Consider the following 11,731-nt stretch of genomic DNA (forward strand, 5'->3'; position numbering starts at 1 on the left):
ATTAGTGAAGCAGTGGTTTTCTGTCGAGTTGAGGGAATGAATTAGAAGAACGGAAGGGGAATATTGTCAAAATAACTGTTAAAATCTCTTTGCTTATCCTCACCCGCTCTCCTGTCTTCACCCTGACCTCTCTCCTCTGACCTCTGTGTGTTGACTGCAGGGTCTGGAGGTGTCGTCCAAGGAGGTGGCAGGTGGTAACCTGGAGACCAGCGACTCAGGGGTGGAGTTTAACACCACTGGCCTCCCATTGGACACTGACACTGACGTCCCCGACCAGATTCCAGAATCAGAGGCTGAGTCTGAGAGTGTTGCCTTCGTCCCAGAAACCAAGCCAAGCCCACCCCCGGTTACCAAACCTAGCCCGGTTCCCGAGATCAAAAAAATTCCTGAACCAGCTCCTGAACCAAAGTTGACCATAACCAAACCCGTTGAGACCAAACTCAGCCCAATCCCAAGCCCGGTCTCCAAGCAGGCTCCAAGCCCCATTGCCAAAACACCTGATCCAGCCAAAACTCCTGAATTGAAAACTCCTGATTTCAAAACTCCTGATCCGAAAATACCTGAATTGAAAACACCTGAACCAACCAAAACTCCCGATTTTAAAACTCCTGAACCGAAAACACCTGAATTGAAAACACCTGAAGCAGCCAAAACACCTATTGCTGTGTCTCCAAGCCCGGTGTCCTCTAAGCCAACCCCACCCCTGACCCCTGTCTCCAAACTAACTGCACCCCAACCATCAACCCCTGAACCCCCCAAGCTGGTGACACCAACCCCAGAATCCCCCAAGCCTGTGACACCAATCCAGACTCCGACCCCAACCCCAATGCTGAGCCCTGAACCTGCTCCGACCACCAATGGCACACCCGAACCACCAGCACCTGAATCCAAACCTGACACTGCTCCGGCCCCAGTGGGTCTGATCGAAAGCCCTGTCGCCAAGGCAACCCCTCCTAAAACCCCTGAAGTGGAGGTGACCGCCCCAAGTAGTCCAGCCCTTGAGGCCAAAATGGACTCCCCAGCTGAGGACAACACCGCAAACACCGCAACCTGAGAACAGTCCCTGCACTCCTCCAAGGGAAACCCCACAGACCCATTATCCTTTCCTTCTCCACCACTGTAGACAGACAATCGAACACCCCCCTTACCAAATAAGGAAGAAATCACTGCTACTATCGAGGCTGGGACTTCGATTTAACACTTCTAATGCTCGAACATGCTGTAGGTTGTTATGATAGCTAACTCACCTGTACCTAACACTAACATTATCTTTGAGATACTTTTTTCAATTCACAGATACTTTTCACCACATAGGAAATATAAGCAAGCAAGTTCATTTTGTCAGACGTTTTAGCTGTTGTTTCTTTTTGAACTTTCTATGCTGCATACTCTTTTTTAGTGTGTAAACTAGAGCATGACTGCCGGTCTGCCAACAAAATCAGTTGCAGAGTTTACAAGTAAAATGTTAAACCTAGCTTCTTTAGATATATTTGACGTTCAGAGGTGTGCAGAATGGTTCCACACCCTTTTACATAGATATAGGAACAAATAAATGGCAAGTGAACATTACTCAATCTAGTTCAACTACATCTATGACCACCTACTCCATTTGTGGAATGATGAAACCTTTGATGATGCCTGCTCTAATCTCAGCATGTGGAAAAACAGACCAAAACGAAAGCACAAACAGCTCGTAAATTTGCAACTGACATTTTTTATCTCATATGATGAAACCAATGACATGATTTAGACCCCCAAGGACTTATAAATGTGACTATGACATAACGTTCTCGTCAAACTGGATGAATTTAAATCACCTTTCTATCAAACTGGACTGGATTCCTTCTCCTTGTGACATTCTCTAGTAGTTTTCCTGAAACCTGGGAATCCGGGAATCTGGAAATGTTCCTGCTGGTCCTCTGCCGTCCTATAGAAACATCTAGAATGCTTGAATGATAAAACATCCTGATACAAAGGATCCCCAGCAACACTAACACCTGAATGCTAAACTCTAACATCAATTCCTTCTGCTAAACTAAGTCTAACTTTTGTTTAAAATGGATGTCTCATGTGATTGCGCTCCCAACCATGTGAGAGACTGTATTGGTTATAAGGTGTTGGCCAACTCTGACTGTCCCAGTGGATCTCTAGAATCAGTTTAATCCAAGAGAAAGAGCTTGTTTTGATCCTTGACCTCACCCCAGCACCTGAAGACCCCAAGGACACACCTCAGCACTTTAAGCAATCCCCAGTGAATCTTGGGAAATGTAGGGCTGATTGTTATTGTGCTGACTACAACTATGAGAGTGGGAGAGGGAGAGGAGGAGGGGTCTGGTGAGTGATGTCATTGGCTTAGTCCTAACATTTAAAAAAAGGAATCCTCCCTTCTCTATGTCCTTCTTTACTTCTGTCCTTCCTTCTGTCCTTCCTTTCTTCTGTACTCTCTCTTTTCCTTCCTCTCTTGCTTGCAGCAGGTGGTGAAGTACGGTATTATGGCATGGTTTCATCTGGCCGATAGATGTAGTTTTACTGTAGGTCCTGCCCTCTTGACTTCTCATTTATAGATTATAGGTCAGCCTTTATACCCCATGATGACTTATAAAAGTACAGTATGAAAGTATAGCCTTCCCTGAGATAATAGAACAGACCCATGTCAGACTATTCCTTGCCTACACACATCTACATGCATTACAGTCGTCTATGAACTACATACTGGAAGCCTTGAGCCAACTGTAGATGTGTTCCACGGCTCTGATGCCTAGTATGGTGATCTCACAGTACAGTAGACATACAGTTCTGGTTATTTGCTCCAGCCTAAAACAGACACTTCACAAATTAACCCACTAGCATCCATCCACAGCACTGGATATGATGTCAAATCATGGGTTGATGTGTTCTAATAGCCTACCGTATTGCCATTGGTCTCTCTGACTGCCCTAAAAAGGTCCTGCGAGAACTTCACTAACTAGTAACTCACTGTACCACCATCTCCAGGACTGTGCCATGACACCATCTGTCTTTAGTTGCTTGAAGCTATGTTGCTCTAGCCTAGATTTACAGGGCAATAAGACTTCGCTGGTGGTTAAAACTCCTGTAGCCGCTATGTGTTACAAGAGGAGGTGTGCAGATACATTTTGCTTAACAAAAGACATCTCTACCTCAGTGTTTTAACTGACCGTCGTGACAGACACCATGAATGGTACATTGAGTTCAGTGGACTACATCTAAAAGCATTTAGGATTTTTAATAAGAGAAGCACAAATAGGAGCCGTGTTAAGTTCACCAACCCATCAATCAGTTGTTGGAACACATAGAAAGTACATCCATCTTCAACTTCAAACGATGGCCTTTCTCTTTCTAAACACTTCCACAATTCTAAGACGTTTTTTAATGCTAAAATGAATATGAGAGTAATATGAAAGTTAAAAGCCATATGGTAAGATAGAGATATAGATGTTGATAAGTACAGTAAATGAATCATGATGAATACAGTATGAATACATTAGTGTTTGAGGGGCCTAAATTATTTGCTATATTGTCATTCAACTGATGTAAGTGATGAAATGTCAAGGATTATGTCAAATTCTACCACTGAAGAGATTTGGCTCCACTCTCAATCTCGACCGCAATGCTCGTTAAGCTCTGTTGTGTGGAGCCGTAACACCCATTTAGGCAATACTAAAAGCAGTGTTTATCTGTTTCTACACACACACAAACACTCGCTTATGACCCTGCTGACGAGGTTCAGCATTGTAAATATTGCATGTGTAAGGTTTTAAAAGTCTCCTCTCAAAGGTTGAATGTGTTTAGTGTATAGAATGGTCGTTGTATTATACTTGATGATATAAAAAAGCTAATCTAATTTCTCACCTGTGCAAAGCCTACATGCTGATTATTGAATATACTGTACACACAAACTAATCTTCACTAACTTATAAAATACAACTTGAACAACTGAAAATCGGAAACATAACTGAATAAGTGCATATTTTTCCGTGTCACGGATCTTCGAATAGAATCTAAAATATTTTGATTGGATTAACTTTTATTAGTACTATTTCAACCCTATGATGATAACACTCACAGTATAACACCCTTACATAACTTATATATATATATTAAAAAAATACAGAATGATCTATGTCACTTTAAAGATAAAGACGTTTATTGCAGCATGTCCACATGATCTCCTCAAAGACAGTATTATTATTATTCACATTTTTCTGCTTTTATAAAAGCCGTCTGTGTGTGTGTGGAGGATTGATCAGTCATAGTGTTATCTTCATCCTAACGTGTGTGTGTGTGTGTGATTGTACCTGTGTGTGTGATTGTACCTGTGTGTGTGTGTGTTGTGCGTGCCCGTGTTGTGTGCATGCGTACGTGTGACACATCATTTTGTATCTGTGTCTAGGTATAAGCCTATGTGTGTGCAATGAAAAGAAAATCACAACTTCAGCTGTATGTCGACTTCACATATCCATGCTTAGAAATGATTGTCCTCAATGATCTGCTTATCATCTGACATTTGTTTAGAAACCGGTCAGTGTTTGTCCAGAGTCAGTATGTGGTTAACATCACACAAACCTGCACCTCTGAGGTGCTCTACACAGGATGACTCTCATCTTTGATTTAGTGCCTCAAATTTGAAATCAAATATTCAATGGCTAGTCAGCCTATATTCTATAAATACACTCCAAGAGGCACCGTTTAGTTTATATGATGTAGGGCTCAGACTAAACAGAGGTAAAGTACTATGTGCAGACCTGACTACCTTATAGGTCTACTGTACTGTATATATAGACACAACACAGTCAGGAGATACAGAATATTGTAGTCAGGACAGGAAGTGTTTCATATAAAGCACTCAGTCATGATTGGAAGAGTGATAAATGACCTAGTTGCTTGCCATTTGGTTGTCAGGGTTTATTTGAATGTGCATTAGCATGAGATGGATAACATGTTGAAGTGTATTGTGTAACTTGGTGAGACAGTAACTGCTGTTCATCTTGGGAATTCAGTGGCACTATTTGTATGTAAACAGCAGGTTGAATTCAAAATGGATGCAAAAGCCTCAAACAGTATTTGAGATCGAGCCCTCCTGAAGTGGAACTGAGATGTGCAATGTGGATGAATTTGACATGTTTTATACCACTACTGCATTATAGCGCTTCCCAAAAGAGGGGGTAATGTAACAAACCTACCCTATTTGGGATGGTTGGTTAGTGTCTGAGTCTTGGAACCAGAAGGTTGTGGGTTCAATTCCCTCCCTGGCTGGGACAGACCCCCCCCCCCAAATTCACACCAGTGTTCTCATTGGTGTTCCTTGCACTATGTGAGTGATCTCTCTCTGCCCTGGTTCTGATTCTGTCTGTTTACTCCTTCTGCTGTGATGGAGTGTGTAGCGCTCTGTAGTCTGTTGATCTCCCTCCTCCCTTTTTTCACAACACGACACACAGGCGTTTTGTAAAGGAAAGGTGTTATTTTCTTTATTTCATGTCTAAAAAAAACATAATGAAGAATAAACAAAAGATTATGAGAAAAAAATCTAGTGTCCTTTCCTTGTCATTGATTCTGTACTTTTCCAAAGCTTTGAATTTGTCCTAATGTTATTCGGGTAGGCAGGCCATAACGTGTGTGCACTTAGATTTTACGATCTCATTTCGTGGAGCACTTTTCTCCTAGCTGTCTATCTGGCACACCGTGCATAGTGTAAGATATCATACTAATGGCCGCGCTCACTGAGGAAGCCTTGGTCTCTGTAAATGTGACGGTGTTGTCATGCTACCTCACGTCAGTCATCTTACTCAATGTCACACACATTTAGTTGTTTTCCCACAGTGTCACACTCTGCAGTGTCACCCTGTGTGTCCTCTTCCTCCTTCTTCCCACCCCCCTCCCCTACATTTCTCCCATACCCATGCCACAATAGATACATCCCAAATGGCACCTTATTCCCTATTTAGTGCACTACTTTTTACTAGGGCCCATGGGCCCTGGTCAGAAGTAGTGCACTATATAGGGAATAGGGCGACATTTGGACTGCTGACAAAGTGTCACAGCTGTGGATGCATGACCACAGTATTTATAGATGGGCCAAAGGTAACATTGTGCAGTTAACCCCTACTGTTAAGTCCTGAGGCCCTGTGGTATCTACCCCCACTAGGATACTGGCATTTTTGGGACTTGTTTCGATACCTTAGTCTGGTTTTTCTACATTCATAACCTATTATGTGACAATATGACAAAAATATCACATTCTGGTGTTATGAGCACAGACCAAGGTTTTGTGTTAATTTGTTTACCTATTTGTGTATTTAATGCCAATGTCAAATGTCAATATTCAAACCACAATGCAAACAACTGAACGCAATGGCATAAATATGAATTGATAGTGCTATACCATAGAGCTGGTTAGGTACATGTCAGTGGAGGCATGTGGGAGGATGGGCTCATTGTATTGGGTGGAATGGAATAAATTGAACAGTATCAAACACATCAAACATATGGAAACCTCGTTGACTCCGTTCCATTGATTCCATTCCATTGCAATTAGCCCGTCCTCCTATAGCTCCTTACACCAGCCTCCCCTGGTAAATGTAAATGCATATCATAAACTCATTGGATTTTTTAACTGATACAATTTACATCATGCTTCCAGCCAGATATGAAATTATACCAGAAACACACACTGTATAAAACAAACCATTTACAAATTCTCTCTATCCTTCCACGGCATCCCCAAACTAAATATACTCCAGTACAACCTTGGTTCTCCTTGGTTCTCTGTACTCTCATATAGAGGGGCTGAAGAGGTTTAGGGGACCCAGGTTCCTCCCATCGTCCGTGTCACATGGGTTATAGAAGGGGATCAGCGGAACGAACACCGTTTCCATGGAGAATGTGTACAGCGGCGTCATGGTAACAGCGTTATAGAACGCTACTTCCTCCTTCTCACAGTCTAAGAACACTCCGATCCGGACGGGCCTGATGGACACCGGGACCTTGGTGGGTTTGGGGTCTGTACAGGCCAAGATGGCCCCTCCCTTCAGGGATAGGGTCCAGAGACCGTTACTGGTCCCGCTGGAGTCCATCTCCCCCCGGTGGACGTCCTCCCTGGCCACACCCAGCCGCCACGCTGTCTTGCGGCCCACCTCCACCTCCCAGTAATGGCGTCCGGTGATGAAACCTTCTCGGCCCATGACACTGTAGTAGTAGTGGAAGCAGCGGGGGTTGGGGGGCTGCTCCTCCTCCGAGGCCTTGGGCATAACTTTGTCCTCCTCGAACCACACAGAAGTGCAGCTGGGGGAGAGAGTGAGGAGGGGGTGGGCTGTCTCTGGGTCAAAGGTCACTTCAGTGATATCTGGGAAGGGGGGGCTCAGGTGAGTTGTTGTAATTTAGAATTGTCTAATGGTATACTGTATGTGTAAGTGGATCCCTTTAAGTAGGAATGTAAAAAACATATACTTGTACATTAGCACTACGTCACTAGAAGGCGTAATCTCTTAAATTCAGCATTATACACATTTTATAACAAACAATACTATAACAATACTAATGTCACAGAATGATATGATGTTCATTACTTGGGTACAGGCAGCTCTTCATGTGTTTCCATATCCTGTACTGGATGGGCCCCACAAAGTGTGCTGATCGCACCTCCACATCCACCTGCGGAGGCGGTATGAAAGTCACCTGGGACCTGCGGGGGAATGAGAGAGGCAGAGGTGCAGGGGAAGAGGAGTGCAAAGATGGATGAGAAAGGGAACGAAAAGAATGTGAATGGAAACGATTGGGAAATGAGTGAGAGAGAGAGTAGAGAGAGTGAAGAAAGAAAGTTCAATGCCAAAGAGAGAAGGAGAAGATAGAACGAGTGAAGAGAAGAAAAAGGGGGATGTGAGAGAGAGAGAGAGAGAGAGAGAGAGAGAGAGACAATGAGATGCCGAAGTTGCAAGGTGAGAGATTATGGCCGATCAGGAGAAGGGAATGATTTGTGACACGAGAAATAGATGGAGTCATAATCAGTTAAATAATTAAATATAAACACTTGCCTTTTCAAGAGGTCTTGAATCTCCTTCAGAGAGAAAAAAGGAATGGTCATAACAGTAGTGAAAGACTTAAAGCACTCAAAACAACATAGCACATTACAGTGTATTTGTTCCATTGATAAAGGTGCCCAATAAAAATGTATATTCAATTTGTTTTCTCGTGAACTCAATATGCAGTTCATATTCTCTTTCAATCATTGTTTGGTGCCAAACCTCAGCTAGTCCTCCAGGACTGCACTGTGTGTTGCTTTTTGTCCACAAACCTTTTAATGAGAAATTGATTTAGACCTGCAAAAGCAGGCAAGTAGACTCTTTAGCCAATGATTGATCAAATTAGTGCCAGAAGAGAAGGCAATAAGCTGACACGGTGGTCCTTGAGGACTGCAATCAATGTCAGCGTAGGCTAGCTGTTGTGGAAACTGAAAGCAGCATCCAGTAGATTCTGGGAAGGTACTCCAAGCTTCTCATTCCCCTGACCCTCCCCAAATCACTCCCTCCCTCCTGCCATTCATCACATTCTCTGTAACACTTTGCTCTCCAACCTTTCATCATAAGACCTGGACGGTGGTCGTAATAATGACATGAGTTGTCATAAACAATTATGACAGTTTGTCTCATCTTATAATCATTGATGTTGGCCAACTCTCCTCATGGAGGGCTACTGCAGTGTGCAGGCTTTAGTTCCAGCCCTTCACTAGATTTACATGAACATTTTAGTAATTTAGCAGACGCTGTTATCCAGAGCGATTTATAGTTAGTGCATTCATCTAAAGATAGCTAGGTGGGACAACTACATATCACAGTCATAGTAAGTACATTTGTCCTCATTAAAGTAGTTATCAGCAGTCAGATCTAGTAAGAGGGAAAGTGAAGTGTTAGTTCCCAAAAAGCTATTTTTTGGGGGTGAGGGGAGGTGCGAGGAGGGGTTGCAAGGCGGTGCTGTGGGATTAAACCTTTGGTTAAACCTAAAAATAACATAAATGCAAACTAATACACAAAACATTAAGAACATCTGCTATTTTCATGACATAGACTGACCAGACTAATCCTGGTGAAAGCTACGATTCCTTATTGATGTCACGTGTTAAAACCACTTCAGTCAGTGTAGATGAAGGGGAGAAGACCGGTTAAAGAAGGATTTTTAAGCCTTGAGATAATTGAGACATGGACATGGTGTTCTTAATGTTTTGTACACTCAGTGTATATACAGTAGAACTACTTTTGTTCATGTTGTACCAAGTAGATGTTTCACTCTGGAATTACCTATCCAAATTAAATACATTTTCTGTTAATCAAGATAGTAAATTGGTTCCATAACATGAAATAATTCATCCAAACACTTTCTTTACATAATATTTCCACATTAACTGGTTACGATATTGTAACCAAATGGTAACCATCTCATCAATAGACACCTTTCCATGCACTTTAGTATCACAGTTCTTAAGCAGATATCATTTAAGTTCCAGTGCTGGCATCATTAAAAAAACAGAACACATTACCAGGAATGACATTCATTCCCACAGGTGGCCAAAAATAACAAACAGAAAGCCACGCCCCCAACAATTCTGATAGGCTGGCACTGCTACATTGCTCTCAGCACTATGCAACATTGATGCCCATGAGGTGTTGAAAGAAATTTAGAAGCTTTCATTGAATTAAAAAAATCACATTGATCTGTCAAATTCGTTATTTGATTTCAGGCAAATTAAATAGAATAGGTTGAACGAACCAAATATTAATTTAGGATCATACCATTTTAAAAAAGCACTTCAGATAAACAACAGTGCCATCCCTCTTTTTACAGTGTAGAGGTGCAGTGTTAGAACAATAGCCTGAACACCCAAACTCACTCACTTTGAGCAGTCTGGGACTGTCTTCCTCGGCCAGTTTGTTGTTTAGCGTGGCAATGCCTCTCTCTAGATCTCTTCCCTGCATGGCGATCTTCTTCTCTCTCTCCCTAAGCAGCTTCACCCTCTTCTCTTTCTCCTTCTTCAGTCGCTCCATGTCCATGGTCTCCTCTTCGTCCAGGAAGCGATGGAGGTTCTGGAACTCAGCTCGGACCTCCCGTTCCAGATTATCAAAACATCTCTGAGAGATAGATAGAGAGACAGACTTTACTCTTTTGTGTTGTAGGTTTTACTATGTTTTGTTACTATATAGTGGGTAGTAGAAGGATACTAGCCTGGTTGGGAGAGACAGATTTTTCAGCTTTAGCCAACACGCATCAGTTACAGTACGTTTATTTTAATGCTAAATATGTAAATACTACAAAATACTTATAATGTTGCTGGATAACATTTCTCACCACTATCAGTCAAAATGCTTGTAATATTACTGACACACTAATACATTCACAGATGATCATATTCAGGACTGAATGAAATAATCAAAGGAGTAAGCCATGAAAAGTAAATGACAGTGGTAAATGATGCATTGGCAGCCAGCACCGTACCTCTACACCAACAGACCATATGTACGTCTCTCTCTCTGCCTCCCAGCACTCGTCTACCTCATGCTTTATTCTTTTAATAGCCTGGATCAGCTTCTCCTGTAACACGCACACAGACAAACATGAGGGGAGAGAACGGAAAAACAGGCAGAAGAACAATGTCAAATAGTGACAGAATAGTGACTTAAGTTATTTGACTAAAGAGTAAGTTTGCATGCATGTATTTAGATAATCATTTTCCCTATGAGTTTAGAAGTCATTTGTTTCTTGAACGTGATATTGTTGTGCCATTGAAAATGTACTTAAAAAATGTCCCATCGATACAGCCTATTAGATTTTATGGGAGAGCCTTTTCCCAAACACAACCTCTTTCATAATTAATTAAACGTTCTATTGCCTGACTTTCCTTTAGACATAAACCCAAAAGGGTAAAATTATAAACTTTTGCAGCTTACCTTATGGTCAGGGAGAAGGCTTTTATTGTAGTTGTTGTTGGTGTCTTTTATGTGATTTTTGTACATTCCAATTTCTCCTAACGAGACGGGAAAGCAAACAAGGGACTCTTGGCAAGGAAAAGAGGGAACTAAAGAGGTGTAATAAAAGAGAGGGAGAGAGTAAATATGAAAGAGGGAGGGACAGTGACAGTGACAGAGAATTGAAGGACAAGAGAAAATGATAAATTAGAGAGAACGAAAGAGATACACAGAGAGAAAGAGAGATACACAGAGAGAAAGAGATACACAGAGAGAAAGAAAGATACACAGAGAGCGAGACAGACAGAGAGAGAGAGACAGATAGACAGAGAGATACACAGAGAGCGAGACAGATAGACAGAGAGAGACACAGATAGACAGAGAGAGATAGGGAGAGACAGATAGACAGAGAGCAGATATGGAGAGAGAACCCAATAGGAAGAGATACCCTCTCTGAGGTCATCAAAACAATTAGCATGAAGAGAGAATGAGTGTCATACATACATCCAACCAGTCAAATGGAGATTTATCTAGAAACAATTAAACAGACAAGGGTCACCATCAAACACCATCCGACAGTAGCCTTCTCCCTCTCTCTACATGCAGCTTGGCTGAAGACTAAAGTCCATTAGCACTGAGGAGAAAGGGAGGGAGGGAAGGAAAGAGGGAGCCACAGCTGCTGGCCAGGATGGGCAGGCAGGCAGCAGCGATTTATGGCATTGCACGGTGGAGAAGATTCTATTTCTGTCTGCTGTTGTCAT

At 42.2% G+C, this 11,731-nt stretch overlaps 2 protein-coding genes across 4 annotated transcripts in view; one reads left to right on the forward strand and one right to left on the reverse strand.

The window, feature by feature from the left end:
• The window catches only part of LOC109901694 (regulation of nuclear pre-mRNA domain-containing protein 2), a 38,430-nt gene extending 33,043 nt beyond the window's left edge, over nt 1–5,387 (forward strand). For all 3 annotated transcript variants that reach the window (XM_031788259.1, XM_031788257.1, XM_031788254.1), the window contains exon 11: nt 161–5,387. In XM_031788259.1, coding sequence (XP_031644119.1) covers nt 161–1,054 — 894 coding nt within the window. In that variant the 3' untranslated portion in view covers nt 1,055–5,387. The remainder of the gene's footprint in view (nt 1–160) is intronic.
• A 33-nt stretch (nt 5,388–5,420) lies between these two features.
• Nucleotides 5,421–11,202, reverse strand: LOC109907791 (zinc-binding protein A33). Its single transcript, XM_031788262.1, has 6 exons — nt 10,953–11,202; nt 10,501–10,596; nt 9,903–10,136; nt 8,049–8,071; nt 7,584–7,699; nt 5,421–7,360 (listed from the first exon to the last, which is right to left on the reverse strand). Exons 1-6 carry the CDS (start codon nt 11,016–11,018, stop codon nt 6,792–6,794), a joined length of 1,104 nt encoding a protein of 367 aa, XP_031644122.1. The 5' UTR covers nt 11,019–11,202; the 3' UTR covers nt 5,421–6,791.
• Between the last annotated feature and the right edge of the window lie 529 nt (nt 11,203–11,731).

Source organism: Oncorhynchus kisutch, linkage group LG2 (assembly GCF_002021735.2).
Source record: "Oncorhynchus kisutch isolate 150728-3 linkage group LG2, Okis_V2, whole genome shotgun sequence".
Taxonomy (NCBI): Eukaryota; Metazoa; Chordata; class Actinopteri; order Salmoniformes; family Salmonidae; genus Oncorhynchus; species Oncorhynchus kisutch.

Coding starts and splice junctions, on each gene's coding strand:
- LOC109907791 (XM_031788262.1), bottom strand. CDS start 11,018: ATGTACAAAAATCACATAAAAGACACCAACAACAACTACAATAAAAGC. Junction 10,597..10,952: donor GCCTTCTCCCTGACCATAAG/GTAAGCTGCAAA, acceptor TGCGTGTTACAG/GAGAAGCTGATCCAGGCTAT. Junction 10,137..10,500: donor TATGGTCTGTTGGTGTAGAG/GTACGGTGCTGG, acceptor TCTATCTCTCAG/AGATGTTTTGATAATCTGGA.